Raw genomic sequence first — 18,593 nt, forward strand, 5'->3', positions numbered from 1 at the left:
ACAAACTCAGTCAACAGATGACTTCTATCGTCTGAAGTCATCAGGAGATGGGGAAGGAAACTGACATTTATGAAGCACCTACTATTTGCAAAGTGTTTATAAGCAAACTGTGAGGATGGTATTTTTATCCTACTTTTGGAGAAAAAAAAATCAAGCTCTAAGAGGTTAAGAAGTTTCCTGGAGTTTCTCTTGTGTTTCCTTTGCACGTGGAATAGAATTCTTTCTAGAAAGCCCCCCCACTCCTACCTGCCCACTGAATGCCTTGTCCTTCAAGCTCGCCCTGCTCAAATGCCACCTCCTCTGTGGAGCCCTCCCTGACTTTTCCAGGAAAGTGAGGACAAAACCCTGTGCAGAGCCTGAGGTCAGACGAGGAAAGACAAACATTTGTCTTCAGAAGGCTTATCATGTGGCAGGGAAGATGAGCATTACAGAAAAAACAAAAACAAAAAACAAAAAAAGAAATCCTCACTTTAGACCAGCAAATGACAGCCAAGTTCCCAATGAGAGGTCCAAGAAACAGGAATGAAGTGTTTGTGTGTGCTGGGGAGTCAAGAAAGGAGGTGGGGTTTCTTGGAGGAAGTGGAGCTGGGCTGGGTACTGGGATAGGGTATGAAGAGCATTTCAGGTAGGGAGGAGCATACAGGGAAGGCATGTGGGAAGGTGGGGGCCATGCTGGAAAGCTTCAGATGCATGGCTGAGCCACCAGCACTCCATCTAATGGGCAGTGGGATATTCGTATGAGTGCAAACAGCTCAGTCCCGCATCCAGTAGGCAAGAGGGAAACTGGCAGGAAAGTAAAGTTGAGTGGGAAAAGCATGGCTCAGGAACTCCCAGAAACCTTATAGCTGTGGCGTTCTCTCTATATACAGCTTCTGTCTCACCCCACAGGAAACCCACTGAAGTCTCTGGGCTGAGATGGATGACAATGCATTTGCCTTCAAGACTGGGTACCTCTGGCTGGGAGGGAGACCAGTCAACGATTTCTGCAGACAGTACTGAGTTCTGGCATGCTGCCCTTCAGGTGAGAGAACCCAACATTTCTCTGCTATCTTCTTTCCCTCATGTCCTATTTTCCTCCCTGACCCCACATCCATCTACTCTGCCTTACAGCCCTAGGGAAGAAGAGGCAACATTTTAGCTCTAACCAACCCACAAAACATCTTCCTATACCTTCACATTCTCTTTCCCCTGCCTGAAATGCCCTTTCCACTTCCAAGCATCGGTATAACTGGTGATCTCCTACTCATTCTCCCAAACCCAGCTCGAATTCCACTTATTCTTTGGAATCTTCTCCAAATCGTCTAGCAGAGGAAACCCCCCCCCCACTTTGTTCATGCAGTTAGTGTAGTGCTTTTTACATTGTGCCTAGATGAAGGTCAAGGACAATGACTGACCTTTCTCCAGAGCCCCAGGGCCCAACACAATGCCGGACTCAGAGCAGGCACTCAATAAAGAGGCACGGATTGTATGGCTGAGACGTCACACGGCTAGAGCATTGTGTCCAACTCCTGTTAACATGGACATAGCACAGAGTGACCAGAATGGAAAAGGACCTAAAAATATGACTCTATAAGAAAAGATCTAAGGTACCAGGGGTGTTTGGGTTGCAGAAAAGAGCAATAGAATAGATTCCTTTGGCCACTATGTGAAAAGCCGCAGAGAAAGCAGGCTTCGCGTGTGTAGCTCAGGTTAAAATTGGAATCGTTTGTAGAAGTTACAGGAAAGTGGACTTCAGTTGAGATTAAGAAAAAGACTTAAACAACTACAGTCCTCCAGCACTGGACTGGCCTATCTCAAGAAGCCATCAGGGAACAGAGAGAAATCATCAGAAGCTGAGGAAGAAGGAACTAACATCTATTAGCATCCGCTCTCTGCTAAGTGCCTGTACATGTGTTGCCTCTTTAATCTTGACATCAACCATGTAAGAGAGGACTCAATATCCCCATTATAGATGAGGAGACTGAAGAGGACATGAAGTGGGTCCACGTTTCCACAGCCAATCAGGATGAAAATCCAGGTGGCTCTAAAGCTAGTGCTCTTTTCACTGCATCATACGACCTGCCTAAGAGGAGTTGGGGAGTGAGGGTTAGGAGTCAGCTGAGAAGAATCCTGTAGCTGAAGAGAATGGATCGGAGGGGTGCCAAGGTCCTGGCTCTCTGATGCTACTACTCTATATTGGGGCAAGTGGTGGGGTTGGAAGGGACATAGCAGATGATTTCCCCGGGACAGCGACTGGGTGACAATGATAGAGAAAAAGCAAAGTATAAAAATGTTATATATCTGGTTACCCTAGGAAGCTGACAGGAGTTTGCCCTGGAGTTTGTCCATCACCCTCTCTCCTTCACACTCCCTTCACCTCTGTTTTCACTCATTGCTCTTCCAAAAGCTTCACTCAATAAATATTTATTGAATAAATATTGCATACAGATCACTGGACAAGACAGTGAGATGCAGCTCCTTCCTGCAAGGAGATTCCCTGCTAAGACCTGACTTAGTCCATCCTCCAGGATTTCACCAAAGCCTGGAGCTTTCCTGGCAAAGGGTAGGTGTGCTAGATTGGTTGAACACTGCTAGAAACCTTGGAGCAATGGGAGAAAAGAATGTGGTGTTTTAAGGAAGAGATGAAATGGGGGACAAAATGAGTGCACTGTTTCTGAGATAACTGAAGTCACTTGGTTAACTGAGAAATTTAGAAGCGTTTTGTCCAGCTGATTTTGTGCAATGAGGAGAGCAAGGACAAGCCTTTCCCAGTGTCATGTGTGGATGTTTTACTCTCTTCACTCCATACCTCCTCTGCCAACAACCCCACATAATCTCTTCATTCAGTCTGGAACGCCCTCCCTGTCCCACATAACATCATGTCTGTTTGGTGAACCTGATTCATTCTCCAAGACCCAGTTCAAGTCTCACCTATTCTTGGAATTCTTCCCAAATTTCTCTAAGAATAATAATTTACTTCCACTTGGTTCATAAAATTAATAAAGTATTAAACATGCTGCAAGCTACTGCAGGTCAAACTGTTCCGGGGCAGAAGCTAAGACTCATTCATCTTCTTGCTCTCTACAGTATCTAGTACAAGGGTCAGCAAATGGTCCAAATCCAGACCACCACCTGTTTTGTTAATAAAGCTTTATTGAAACAGTACTATGGACATTCATTTACTTTTTGTTGACGGATGCTTTTGCACTGCAACTTCAGAGCTGAGTTGTTGCAACAAGACCATATGGACCACAAGCCTAAAATATTAACTATACGATTCTTTACCAAAAAAAAAAAAAAAAATTGTCAATTCCTGAAGAACCATACAATGTGCGGTCAACAAATGAATGCTGAATGTAGTAAGGTGCTTCATGAAAAAATTTCGACTGGTATTCAAATGGTCTGGGTCCGAATTCTGCTCCTAATTGTTTAAACAAATAAAGATAATTAAGCAGATAGATGTTAGATAGATTACACAGATGATACATAGATCACATAGATAGTAGAGACAGATGGATAGAGGAGTTTAGATAGATAGATAGATAGATAGATAGATAGATAGATAGATAGATGAGTTTGGATAGATAGATGATAGAGGAGTTCTGAGTGCTTATTATATGCCAGGCACTGTGCCAAGTATTATAAACTTATTCACCGTATCCAACAACCAATTCCATGGATAGCAACTAGTGTTTTCCTCATTAAAGAAGAAGAAAATGAGGCTCGGGGAGGTCGCAACACCTTTGTGGTAGAGCTAGGAGCCAAAGCAGGTCTGACCTACACCAAAGTTTGAGTTACCCACTATGCTAGAACACTCTTGAGATTCCGTTTCTTCATAAAATTAAGATTATTGGATGATCAAAGTGATTTTCAATCCATTTAGCAAGCAGAAATGTATATATTTATAAACATATATATTAAAATGTATATCCAGAACCTCAACATGCAGGAAGTCTACCCGGAGTTCTAGAATTTCGGCCGGCTGCCTCCTCCCTCCCCTCGGCATTCCCACCTGTCAGTCCTCTCCATGGCTCCGACCAACCTCACATCTGCCCCCGTGTTCCTCCTCCTCGGCCTGGTGGACGGAACAGACGCCCACCCGCTGCTGTTCCTGCTGTTCCTTGGCATCTATCTGCTCAACGCCCTGAGCAACCTGAGCATGGTGGTGCTGGTGAGGTGCGACGGGGCCCTCCGCTCCCCCATGTATTACTTCTTGGGTCACCTGAGCCTCGTGGACGTCTGCTTTACCACCGTCACGGTCCCCAGGCTGCTGGCCGGTCTGCTCCACCCGGGCCAGGCCATATCCTTCCAGGCGTGCTTTGCCCAGATGTACTTTGCCCAGATGTACTTCTTCGTGGCTCTGGGCATCACCGAGAGCTACCTCCTGGCGGCCATGTCCTACGACCGCGCGACGGCGGTGTGCAGGCCCCTGCGCTACGGCGCGCTGATGACGCCATGGCGCTGCGCCGCGCTGGTGCGTGCGTCGTGGGCCGTCGCGCACCTGCACTCACTGCTGCACACGCTGCTCCTCTCCGCGCTTTCCTACCCGCGCGCCGCCCCCGTGCGCCACTTCTTTTGCGACATGGCGGTAATGCTGAGCGTGGCGACCTCGGACACGTCCGCCGCGGAGACCGCCATCTTTTCCGAGGGCCTGACCGTGGTGTTGGCCCCGCTGCTCCTCGTGTTCCTCTCCTACGCGCGCATCCTGGTCGCGGTGCTGCGCTTGCGCTCGGCCGGCGGCCGGCGCCGCGTCTTCTCCACCTGCGGGGCCCACCTGGTGGCGGTGGCGCTTTTCTTCGGCTCTGTCCTCTCCGTGTATTTCCGGCCGTCGTCTGCCTACTCGGCCCGCTACGACCGCCTGGCTGGTGTGGTCTACGCGGTCATCACGCCGACCTTGAACCCTTTCATCTACAGCCTTCGCAACAAGGAGGTCAAGAGCGCTCTGAAAAGGGTGCTCAGATGGAGGGCTGCACGCCAAGAGGCGTGAGGGCAAATCTGGCTCAATGGCATTTTCATAATAACAGTTACAGAAAAAAACTTGTTTTTTGGCTTTCCAAAGCACTATTAATTTCGATGTACTCTGTCTTATTTGTTGTTAAATAAGAAATTAGACCTGAGGTAAATATGACAAAGTGTTTACTGTAGTGATGGATACATAGTAGGTTAAATTCGTTTCTGTGTTGTCTGAATGTGTGAGATTCTACTTTTAAATTTTGGGTAAATGAAAAGACAGCAAATGAAGGTAGGGAAATAGTTTGTGAAGAGGGAGAAGAAAGAATGTGACTAGTAGGAACCCAGTCGTTGGACGGGAAGCTTGAGAAGCCAGTGGATGCTTTATTTTATTTTATTTTATTTTATGTTATGTTATGTTATGTTATGTTATGTTATTTTTTGAGATAGTGTCTTGCTCTGTCGCCCAGGCTGGAGTGCAGTGGCGCGATCTCAGCTCACTACGACTTCCGCCTCCTGGATTCAAGCGATTTTCCCGCCTCAGTCTCCCAAATAGCCAGGATTACAGGCGCCTGCCACCACACCCGGCTAATTTTTTGTATTTTCTTTACTAGGGACGGGGTTTCACTATGTTGACCAGGCTGGTCTCGAACTCCTGGCCTCAAGTGATACCCCTGCCTGGGCCTTCCAAAGTGCTGGGATTACAGGCGTGAGCCTCTCCACCCAGGCCAGGGGAGGATCTTAAAGAGCTGTTGTTGGATGCCCCTGCAGACTCCTGAAGAAACTTCAAGATCCAGTTATTTTTTAACTGGCTTTTAAAAATTTAAATTCTTTTCCTAGATACTATGTCAACCATTTTTATTGTAAAAATTCAGAGTTAAAGATAAAGTTCTCTTTGACTACCACCCAAATCAACCTCCACTGCCTTCCCAATTATCAGTTGAATCTCTTGCTCTCGCCTTCACTTTTGCTCTCTCGCTCTGATTTTGAAACATAGTGTCATTCTATTTATATATATTCTGATTTTGAAACATAGTGTCATTCTGTTTATATAATTCTGCAGTTTCCTTTTTTTATGAAACAATACATCTAGAAAACCTTGTGTTATTACCACCAATAGAATGCCTTCATTCTTAATTTCATGCTATACAATCCTATACTGTGGATCTTCCACAGTTTAATCAGTCCCTTATTGATAAATATTTATGTTTTTCTAATTTTTCACTATTGCAAGGTTGTAATGAAAATTCTTGCAATAAAAATAATAAAAGCTGGCCGGGCATGGTGGCTCACGCCTGTAATCCCAGAACTTTGGGAGGCCGAGGCAGGTGGATCACCTGAGGTCAGAAGTCTCAAGAGCAGCCTCGCCAACATGGTGAAACCCTGTCTCTACTAAAAATACAAAAATTAGCTGAGTGTGGTGAAGGACGCCTGTAATCCCAGCTACTGGGGAGGTTGAGGCAGGAGAATCGCTTCAACCCGGGAGGTGGTGGAGTTTGCAGTGAACCGAGATTGCACCACTGCACTCCAGCCTGGGCGACAGAGCGAGAGTCTGTCTCAAAAAAATATTTAAAATTTAAAAGCTAACATTTAATGAGAAACTGTTACATGGCAGGCACTTTTTAAAAGAATGTAATCACAAAGGAAGATTTTTTAAATCTTTCTCGAACTTCTCAAGTAAATTAAAAATTCGGAATAAGACTTTTCTAAGCAAAGACAAACTGCAAAAGCTAGCTCAATTATATATACAATGTCTGAATAGACCGTTAAAATAAATATTTGAGAAGGGAAAATGAAGACAATATAAACCAAAAAAAATCTCTAATGAAAGTCTTGAGGCCGACAATAGGCATATGAAAACATATTCAACATTATTATTATTCAGAGAAATGCAAATTAAAATCATAATAAGATACTACTACATACCCATCAGAATATCAAATGTTAGAAACAGAAGATTGAGAATATCAAACGTTAGCAAGGATGTGGAGCAATTGACACCCTCATATATTGCTAGTAAGACTAAAAGAACAAAACTGCTTTGCGAACTGTTTGCAGTTCCCAACGTTTTAATATTTACCCAGTCTACAGAAATTTTGCTCCTGAAGTACCCAAAATAAGTGAAAACAAATGTCCACCAAAGATGTGTATTAGAATTTTCAAGGAGGCTTCAGTCATAGTAGCTAAAACTGAACACCCCAAATGCTCATCAGCAGAAGGAGTAAGTCAACGGCGGCATCATCATTTCAGTGGTTACAATGCAGCAGTGAAAAAGATTGAACTCTGATGATTCACACAACATGGATACATCTTTCAAACATGATTAGTAAAAGAATCCAAAAAGTATATATATTGTATGATTCCATCTATTCAAAGTTCATGAGCCGGCAAATTCATCTCCGGTGGTAGAAACCAGAGTAGTCATTACCTCTGGATGTGGGTGGGGACTGACAAGGAGGAGGCACAAGGAAAATTTCTGAAGTGACTTAAATCCTCTCTATCTTGATCTGTACAGCGGTCACACGGGTGTCAAATTCAGCAGGCTGTACACTTAAGATTTGTGCACTCTAAATTATATTACAATGAAAAATCCTCAGGCGAGGAGGCTTTCTGGGTTTTTCAAAATTTCAAGGACCAAATACTCCCCTTTTCAGACTCTCAAGGAGCAATCCCCAGGCTCCACGCGATGCATTCCAGAACCTAAAATTAAGTGAAATTAAAATAGCTGCCTAATTGACTGAAGAAGAAAAATACAAGACACGAACAAAATTATAGACCAGTTCTGTCTGTGAAAACGGATATCAAAATGATGTCTGAAACACGAATAATAATCCCATCTTTTCATATTTGAAATCACGCTAATATGTTCAATTTAAAAATTTAGGATTACCTCATCAGAGGCAAGAAGGCTTCTTAAAAAATCAATACCAGGTCCTGATCAAAGCTCAGAATAAAATAAAAAGCGACTTCCTTAACAAACTGTGTTAGAGTCAGCCAAGGCTGTACCTTATGCTCTCTCTGGATGAGAACATTCTTTAATTCTCTAAATGGCAATAAAATGGAAATTCTAAGACCCCTAGGCAATCCTATTAAAAGATTTTGCTCTCCCTTTATTCTTTATCAACTATAATACCAGGTATAATGCACACTGCTCCCAGCCAGGATTCTTGAACACATCAAACCGCTCCAGTGCCTCTGAACTCAGCAGTGGGTTGCTTGCCCTGGACCTACCATCTAAGTCTCTGCTAGCAGCACGGAATGACTGCTGGCAATGGAACAGGTTGTTCTATTTATTTATTTATTTATTTATTTATTTATTTAGAGACAGGGTCTTGTTCTGTCGCCCAGGCTGGAGTGCAATGACGCAATCTCAGCTCACTGCAACCTCCGCCTCTCAGGTTCGAGCGATTCTTCTGTCTCAGCCTCATGAGTAGCTGAAATTACAGGCGTGTACCACCACATTGGGTTAATTTTTATATATTTAGTAGAGACAGGGTTTCACCATGTTGGCCAGGCTGGTCTCAAACTCCTGGCCTCAGGTGATCCACCCGCCTTGGCCTCCCAAATTGCTGGAATTACAGGCATGAGCCACCACACCTGGCCTGTTCTATTTTTAACAGCTTCACTCAGGACAGGTCATAGGGACATCTAAACAGCCTTTCCTTTTATCTTGATTAGGACACTGATAGGATGAATCAGCAAGAAGTATTAATTCTTTTTTCTTTTTCTTTCTTTTTCTTTTTTTTTTTTTTTTTTTTTTTNCACTCAGGACAGGTCATAGGGACATCTAAACAGCCTTTCCTTTTATCTTGATTAGGACACTGATAGGATGAATCAGCAAGAAGTATTAATTCTTTTTTCTTTTTCTTTCTTTTTCTTTTTTTTTTTTTTTTGAGATGGAGTCTCACTCTGTTGCCCAGACTGGAGTGCAATGGCATGATCTCGGCTCACTGCAACCTCGGCTTCCCGGATTCAAGTGATTCTCCTGCCTCAGCCTGCTGAGTAGCTGGGATTACAGGCATGCGCCACTACACCCAGCTAATTTTCGTATTTTTAGTAGAGACAGGGTTTCACCATGTTGGTCAGGATGGTCTTGATCTCTTGACCTTGTTATCCACCTGCCTCGGCCTCCCAAAGTGCTGGGATTACGGGCGTGAGCCACTGCGTCTGGCCAAGCCAGCATTATTTCTAAACCAAAGAGACTTTGAACAGGGATTTGCAATTACTTCACAGTCTTGTACCTCATAAATATGAAGCCTATTTCTTGGAAGAGGTTTAGAGACAGTGGTGTCCTTGCTTCAGCACAATAGTTGATCAATTCTGACTAAACCACAATGCTAAAAGTGGATGTCTCAGGCCCTAAGAAGGGCATTTTTCTGAGAATTTCCTAAAGTATATAATTTAAAAATTATAAGCAGTCAACATCACATGTAATAGTGAAAATTTTAAACTATGAAAAAATTTTGATGGGGGTGGAGTTGGTGAGATGTTGGTCAAAGGGTGCAAAATTTCAGATAGTATTCCTCCTATCTAGGAGGAATAAATTTAAAAGATTTATCACAACATGGTGACCATAGTTAACAATATATTATATTCTTGAAAAATACTAAGAGAGTAAAGTGTTCTCACCACAAAAAAGATAACTATGTGAGGTAATGTATATGTTAATTCGCTAGATTTGGTCATTCTGCAGCATATACATGCTTTAAAGTATGTTGTGCATGATCAATACATACAATTTTATCTCTCAATTTGAAAAACATAAAATAAATACATCAGAAAAAATAATTTTGGAAGTAATCAAAATGGAGGACGTTAATCAAAAGCAGCATTGTCCACTAGTAATAAAATGTAAGTCACAAATGTGAGTCACATAAGTAATTTTAAATTTTCAATAAACACATTTTAAAAGTTAGGAAGAGCCAGGCACACACCTGTAGTCCCAGCTGCTCAGAAGACTGAGGCAAGACCATTGCTTGAGCCCAAGAGTTCAAAGCTATAGCGTGCTATGATCAGGTGTGTGAATAGCCACTGAACTCCAACCTTGGCAACATAGCAAGACACCATCTCTAAAAACATTAAATGGCTTTTTCCTTTTTAGAAGCAGATGAAATGAATGTTAATAACTTTATGTGGTATAAATACACCACGGAATATTACTCAGCCATAGAACAGAACGAAATAATGGCCACAGAAACTTGGCTGGAGCTGGAGGCCATTATTCTAAGTGAAGTAACTCAGGAATGGAAAAACAAATATTGTATGTTCTCACTTATAAGTGGGAGCTAAGCCATGAGGATGCAAAGGTGTAAGATTAATAATGGACTCTGGGGACTCCGGGGCAAAGGATGGGATGGGGGTTGTTAGGAATAAAAAGTTCCTAGTTCCCCTTCAAAATTTCTCTTTGTAAAGAACAATAAGTGTTAAAAATAGTAGTTCCTCTTAAAACTCCCTTCAAGTTTTCCTTGCTTGCCTTTTATGTTACATACCAATGAATCTTTTATTTCACTAATGACTTTTTGTTGTACCCCAGATAGCTGTTGAAGATAGTAAGGAAATGAGTATATCCTATGCCCTTGTACTTTAACCAGGACTTAAATTGTTTGTTCTAGTCACCAGTCTGCCTAGACATTGCCTGGACATGCCCAGACATGTTCCAGCTTGCAGCCTATGCCTCTTCCTTATTTGGAAATGTTGTCATCCTAGCTTTACATAAGCAACCCCCCTTCCTTTCCTTGTTCCCCATTGTGCATCTTTACCTATTTAGGAAAGTCTTGCGTTTTTAGCCAATCAGGATCAGTCTAGATTGTGCGGTCCAGCTCCAGCCAGTGTCCTCCAGATAGGACACAGCAGTAGGGACCCAGTGCATCAGGTATAAGAATCCCTGCTTTCTTTTGTCTGGTGTGCTCTCGTGGCAATCTGGCTTGCAAGCAGCACCCTTCTGCAGAAGTAAAATTGCCTTGCTGAGAAATCCTTTGTTCGAGTGCTCATGTTCTTTGCGACTCCAAGCTTTCATTTCCAACAGGGTGAGGGATAAAAAAAACTACATATTGGGTACCATGTACACTGCTTGGGTGACAGGTGCACCAAAATCTCAGAAATCACTAAAGAACCTATCCACGTAACCAAAAAACACCTATATCTCAAAAATTATCGAAATTTAAAATAATAATTTTTTTAAAAAAATTACATTTTTAAGCCAGTATATCAAAAATATCATTTCAACAAATAATCAATATTTTAAATTATTAATGCTTTAGTGTACCTCTGTTTTTCTTGCTATCTTCAATATCCAGTATGTTTTTATACTCACAGCATATCTCCATTTGAACTAGCCTCTTTCAAGTGCTCAACAGCCGCATGTGGCTACTGTGTTACCCAGCACAGATGTCCAGCAGATCTAAGGCACAACTTCTCCACGGCCTATTCTGTATCCAGTTAAAATGAAATGTAAACATTTTAAAGGGAGTAGCAGGGCTGAAAAATGGAAACTAGTAGGCTGGTGGCTCACACCTGTAGTGGTGGCTCCCAGCACTTTGGGAGGCCAAGGTGGGCAGGTCACCTGAGGTCAGGAGTTTGAGACCAGCTTGGCCAACATGGCAAAACTCCATCTCTACTAAAAATACAAAAATTAGCTGGGCATGGTGGTGGGTGTCTGTAATCCCAGCTACTTGGGAGGCTGAGGCATGAGAATCATTTGAACCCAGGAGATGGAGGTTGCAGTGAGCCAAGATTGTGCTATTGCACTCCAGCCTGGGCAACAGAGCAGGAAAAACAGACTTTTTCGTCTCAAAAAGAAAAGAAAAGAAACTAGTGCCATTAGCATGCCAAGTTTTGAGAAATTTCTGGATCACATGAAGCCAATGTGAATCAGATTGAGGAAAAGTTAATCAGGGTAGTTGGCTCTCACACAACACAAGCAAAGGAGAGGCCTAGGAAACAAATGGCCCGTTTTCCCCAGAAGTGCTAGACGACCCTCCAATCCAGAAAACAAAAATAGATGGTGTGGCCTGGGCCCTGGCTGGAGAAGAGGCCACTGGGCTGAGTGAATGTGACAAGCCCCCACCCCCACTGCCTTCCTTCGAAGAACACAAGAAGTGTGGGTGACCCCGAGGCCCCACGGGGCCCCAGACCCCACCCAGCAGCCCCACAGCCAAGCTGGCAGCAGCACTAGGCAGGTCACCCTGAAGACCCTCCAGCAGTGAACCTTCTGGATAGTCATCAACCCCGAGGAGAGGGTGAAAGCACAGAAGGAGAAAGCTGCATCTGAAAAAGGGAAAGATGCCTTTCCTGTAGCAGGTCAAAATTAATTTAGGCAGGCACAATGCTCAGTGATGATACTGCTCTCAGAGAATATAAAATTGATCCGAAAAACTTTGTGGTGGTTATGGTGACAAAACCCAAAGCGGTGTCAACACCAGCACCAGCTAAAACTCAGCAACCTACACCTGCCACCGCTATGCATTACTTACTACTTCCGCTGTGCACTACTTTTCTTGCTGTGCATTACTTCCCCTGTTGTGCACCACTTCCTTCGCTGTGCAGTACTTTCCCTGCTGTGCACTACTCCCTCAGCCGTGCACTACTTCCCCTGCTGTGTATTACTTCCCCCCACTGTACACTACTTCCTCCGCTGTGCAGTACTTTTCCTGCTATGCACTACTCCCTCAGCCGTGCACTACTTCCGCCGCTGTGCACTACTTCCTCCGCTGTGCACTACTTTTCGTGCTGTGCATTACTTCCCCTGCTGTGCACTACTTCCTACGCTGTGCACTACTCCCTCAGCCGTGCACTACTTCCCCTGCTGTGCATTACTTCCCCTGCTGTGCACTACTTCCTACGTTCTGCACCACTTCCTTCACTGTGCAGTACTTTCCCTGCTGTGCACTACTCCCTCCGCCGTGGACTACTTCCCCTGCCATGGACTACTTCATCTGTTGTGCATTATTCCTCCGCCATTCACTACTTCCTCCACTGTGCGCTACTTCCTCCACTGTGCGCTACTTCCTCCACTGTGCGCTACTTCCTCCGCTGTGCTGTGCACTACTTCCTGTGCTGTGCACTACTTCCTCCGCTGTGCACTACTTGCCCCGCCGCCGTGCAGTATTTCCTCCGCCGTGCACCACTTCCCCCGCTGTGCACCACTTCCTCGACTGTGCATTATTTCTCCACCGTGCATTAACTCCTCCACAGCAACAACTGTGGCTCAGGTTCCACCCTGTCCCTGCTTTGGTTCCCAGTTCCACACCTGCGCCCATCACTCCAGCATCAGCGACAGCATCTTCTGAACCTGCACCTGCTAATGCAACTAAACAAGAGAAAGCTGCAGAAAAGCCAGCAGAGAGGCCAGTGGCCGCTAGCCCAACATCCACTGACGGGACTTCGGAAGATTCTTCTCATCAAACCCTTCTGAAGATGCGACATGTGCACCTGTGACGGTTCAGTCTTAGGAGAATATGGTAACTACCATCATGTCAATGGGCTATGAAGGAGAGCAAGTAATTGCAGCCCTGAGAGCCACACTCAACAACCCTGACAGAGCAGTGGAGAATCCCTGAAGATGAAGAAATTCAGGCTATGGTTGACCCCCCTCAAGCAGCTAGTACTGGGACTCCTTAGTCTTCATCAGTGGCTGCAGTTGCAGCAACCATGACAGCTACGACTACACCCCCCTGGAATTTTTACAGAATCAGCCTTAGTTTCAACAGATGGGACAAATTATTCAACAGAATCCTTCCCTGCTTCCAGCATGACTACAACAGATAGGTCCAGAAAATCCTCAGTTACTGCAGCAAAGTAGCCAACACCAGGAGCATTGTATTCAGATGTTAAAGGAACCAGTTCATGAAGCTGGTGTTCAGCACTTTGGGAGGCTGAGGCCGGCAGATCACTTGAGGTCAGGAGTTCGAGACCAGCCTGGCCAACATGGTGAAACCCCGTCTCTACTAAAAAAAATACAAAAATTAGCCAACAGCAGGAGCATTGTATTCAGATGTTAAACGAACCAGTTCAAGAAGCTGGTGTTCACTTCTACACTGCTGGTGGTAATGTAAACTAGTACAGCTGCTATGGAAAATAGTATGGAGATTCCTTGAAGAACTAAAAGTAGAACTACCATTTGATCCAGCAATCTCACTCCTGGGTATCTTACCCAGAGGAAAAGAAGTCATTATTCAAAAAAGATACTTGCATGCGCATGTTTATAGCAGCAAAATTCACAATTGCAAAATCGTGGAATTTTGCACAGCCGTAAAAAGGCATGCATTAGTATTTGCAGTGACTGGATGAGATTGGAGGCTATTATTCTAAGGGAAATAACTCAGGAATGGAAAGCCAAACATCGTATGTTCTCACTCATAAGTAGGAGCTAACCTATGAGGACGCAAAGGCTTAAGAATGATACTATGGAATTTGGGGACTCGGGGAGGTTGGGGAGGTGAGGGATAAAAGACTACAAATAAGGTGCAGTGTATACTGCTTGGGTGATGAGTGCACCAACATCTCACAAATCACCACTGAAGAACTTACTCATGTAACCAAGTACCACCTGTATCCCAATACCTTATGGAAAAATTAAAATAATAAAGAATTTAAAAATTAAAATTCCTTTCATTGAAAACAAAGAAGTCAATGTTCCAGGAGGAAGTGGTGGCAGTGGCAGCGGAGAAATTGCAGAACCTGCCAGAGTCACGTTAACTACATTCAGGTAATGCCTTGGGAAAAAGAAGCTAGAGAAAGGTTAAGGGCGTTAGGATTTCCTGAAGGATTTGTGACACAAGCATATTTTGCTTGTGAGAAGAATGAGAGTTTGGCGGCCAGTTTTCTTCTACAGTAGAACTTTGATGAAGACTGAAAGGGACTTTTCTGTATCTCACACTTCACACCAGTCTGTTACATTCACTTGTCCACTGGATTGTCTGGGATGAGTTGGGCTCATATCCACAATACTTGGTATAAGGAGGCAGATTGTTGAGGGTAGGGAAGGACAGATGTAGGATATCGGGCAGGGATAAATACACTGCATGTCTCTTCAGTTAGCAGATGTTGCAGCTCCACGCAGGGTGTAAAATATTATACAACCAAACATCAGTTTTTGCAGGTCTTGATTTCTTCCTTAAAACAGCAGGTAATTTTTCCTAGGTTTCAGTCTTTTTAGTACCAGACCCAGAAATGTAGTGTAATGCCCTGCTTTATATTTCTTTGACTTAACATTGGTTTCAGAAAGAATCTTAGCTATCTGGAATTTACAGTCTCTGTTTCATGGCAACACTGGATAATGGCTTTGTGAAATTAAAAAAAAAAAAATTGTAGCAACTCTAAACAGAAATGCCAAATTATTGATAGTTAATTGTTGCCACTTCAAAAATGAGTATAAAGTTAATGTGTAAGGAAGCCTATTCTTCCATGTTAACTGCTTGGGGTGGGAGGGGAGAAAGGGAACCTTTTCTGAAAATAAAAATAATGACTGCTATTTTAAAATTTCTTGATCATTGAATGTGAGATCCTTCTAACATGATTTGAGAAACTGTATGAGTACAGGCAGAGTTATTTTTCTGTTTACATTTTTTTGTTTTGTTTTGGAGGAAAATTGGTAGGCGTCTAATTACTGTTTACTTCATTCTTATGTTGCAGTAAAAGTTTTTTGGTTTTTGGTTTTTTTGGAGACAAAGTCTTGCTCTGTTCCCAGGCTGGAGTGCAATGGTGCAATCTCGGCTCACTGCAATTTCTGCCTCCCGGGTTCAAGCAATTCTCCTGCCTCAGCCTTAAAATTAACTTGTGGAAAGTTAGTAAACTTGATGCACTCTAACCAACCAAGGAATTAGTCAAAATTAAAAACTTAAGAATTTAAAAGTCATAATATTAAAAATGGTATGTAAAATTTTATTTAACAATAATAAAGAAAAATATGTCTTATGATAATAAATGCAGATAGCATGCTTTATCTTTTAACAACAAAGTTGAATTTAAGGCAAATGGCATTACAGAGACCAAAATTCACTGCTATAATAAAGGAGATAAGCTGGGCGCGGTGGCTCACGCCTGTAATCCCAGCACTCTGGGAGGCCAAGGCAGGCGGATCACGAGGTCAGGAGATCGAGACCATCCTGGCTAACACGGTGAAACCCCGTCTCTACTAAAAATACAAAAAATTCGCCTGGTATGGGGGCGGCGCCTGTGGTCCCAGCTACTCGGGAGGCTGAGGCAGAAGAATTGCTTGAACCCGGGAGTCAGAGGTTGCAGTGAGCTGAGATCACGCCACTGCACTCCAGCCTGGGTGACAGAGCGAGACTCTGTCTCAAAAAATAAAAATAAAAATAAAAAAATAAAAGAGATAAAAAGATTGTTTTAGGGTAAGGCAATGCATAATACCCTTGCCTTGTAACATATGTCATAACGTATGTTATATGTTGAGCCCGGGAGGCGGAGGTTGCAGTGAGCCGAGATGATGCCATTGCACTCCAGCCTGGGTGACAGAGCGAGACTCATTTTTAAAAATAATAATAATAATAATAATAAAGAATACAAATTGACCAATGTTGGAAACTTACTCACACCACAAGTAGAGATAAGAGTTTTAAAAAGATTTATAATCCTTTGGGTATATACTCAATAATGGGATTGCTGGGTCAAATGGTATTTCTGGGTCTAGATCCTTGAGGAATCACCACAGTTATATGAATATAACATAACATAATTATGAGTGTAATTTGAGTAATACCTACTCAAATACATTCAATGCAATCCAAACAAAATTCCCAATGGAATTATTTTTGTGGAGATGGACAAGTTTATTCTCAAGTTCTCTTGAAAGACAAAATAGGTAAAATTTATAAGAAATATTTGAAAAATAGGAACCATAAATTGGTTGTTTGTCTACCAAATATCAATACATACTTGAAAAAACCCAATAATTAAAACAGTATCTATTTATTCAGGAACAGGAATTGACAAAAAAGATCAATTGAGTGAAAAGAACATTAAAAATAGTCCTGTGTATGTGAGGATTTGTTTTGTGATTAAGAAAATCAGTGGGAGAAAGGATGTACTACCGGGGAAATTGACATGGGAAAATATTAAATAAAAATTTTGCAGTTCAAGTAAAATTATATTTTAGATGGTTTAAAAAGCTAAACTTAAATTACAATCTATAAAATACTCTAACATAAAATAATATTTATAATTTATGCAAAACGCAGAAGCTCTAGAAAAAGGTTGACATATTTGACCAGATAGAAATAGGAAAGTTTTTTGGGACAAAAGATAACGGAAATTTGAAAAAGAAGGAACAGGCTATAACACATCTAATAAACACAAGATTGAAATTTAAAATATACAAAGAGCTCCTATAATCTAATAAAAATAAAACACACCTGAATAAAATTGTACAAAGAATATTAACAGAAAATTCATAAAGAATAAACAATATAAGAAGATGTTCAGCTTTAGTGTTAACCAGGAAAAAAACTTGAAAAAGCCTGGGTGCGGTGACTCACACCTGTAATCCTAGCACTTTGGGAGGCTGAGATGGGCGGATCACTTGTGGTCAGGAGTTCGAGACCAGCCTGGCCAACATGGTGAAACCCCGTCTCTACTAAAAATACAAAATTAGCCGGACGTGGTGGCACATGCCTGTAATCCCAGCTACTTGGGAGGCTGAGACAGGAGGATCACTTGAACCCAGGAGGCGGAGGTTGCAGTGAGCCAAGATCGTGCCATTGTAGTCTAGCCTGGGTGACAGAGCAAGACTCAGTCTCATAAATAAATAAATAAATAATAAATAAATAAATAAATAAATAATTCCACAAGCCAGGCATGGTGCCTCATGCCTGTAATCCCAGCACTTTGAACAGCCAAGGTGGGAGGGTCACTTGAGGCCAGGAATTCAAGACCAGCCTGAGAAACATAGGGAGACCTCATCTCTACAAAAAAAAAAAAAAAAAAAAAAAAATCTTAAAAATTAGCTGGGTATAGTGGTGCATGCTTGTAATCCTAGCTACTTGGGAGGCTGAAGCAGGAGAATCCCTTGAGTCCAGAAGGTTGAGGCTACAGTGAGCCATGATTGTGCCACTGCACTCCAGCCTGGGCAACAGAGTGAGACCCTGTCTGAAATAGAAAATAAAAATAAATAAAAAATTTTTAAATTTTTTTAAAAAAATAAATTAAAATGATTCTACAGTCAAAGCAAAACTCTGAGTAACATAACAAAATCCTGTGATAATTTAAGAATGTGGAGCATGAAGACCATCTAAAACAATCATTCTTAAACTATGTTTTTCCAGGATCACCTTGGGAAGACAAACAGGAAGTCTTAGCCAGGTCACCAAGACCCCCCTCCCTAGTTCAACTACTCAGCTATACTTCGTCTCCACTACATATTGAAACATTATGCAAGATGCCATTTCAACAAAAGTATTTATGGTGAGGAAATAATCTAGAATAATATTCCAATATTAATGTCAATATTTTACTGGATAAACTATGTAATAGCTCCAAGTGTTATCATCAGAGAGATAAGAAAGTTTTCTTTTGATGAATGATTCTGCCCAGGGCTCCCTTCATGTCTCTGTTCCTCAGGCTGTAGATGAAGGGGTTCAGCATGGGGGTCACCACAGTGTACATCACAGCCATGACAGTCTCCTTTAGAGTAGAACTATTAGCTGATG

The 18,593-nt window shown here is 42.5% G+C and overlaps 1 protein-coding gene and 1 pseudogene across 1 annotated transcript; both read left to right on the plus strand.

Annotated features, from left to right (window-relative positions):
• The first annotated feature begins 4,006 nt into the window (after positions 1-4,006).
• LOC112610169 (olfactory receptor 1L6-like) lies at positions 4,007-4,966 on the plus strand. The gene has a single exon (XM_025363501.1). The coding sequence runs from the start codon at positions 4,007-4,009 to the stop codon at positions 4,964-4,966; it is 960 nt and encodes a 319-aa protein (XP_025219286.1).
• A 7,144-nt stretch (positions 4,967-12,110) lies between these two features.
• LOC112610066 lies at positions 12,111-14,782 on the plus strand (annotated as a pseudogene).
• The last annotated feature ends 3,811 nt before the right edge of the window (positions 14,783-18,593 follow it).

This window comes from Theropithecus gelada, chromosome 16 (assembly GCF_003255815.1).
Source record: "Theropithecus gelada isolate Dixy chromosome 16, Tgel_1.0, whole genome shotgun sequence".
NCBI lineage: Eukaryota > Metazoa > Chordata > Mammalia > Primates > Cercopithecidae > Theropithecus > Theropithecus gelada.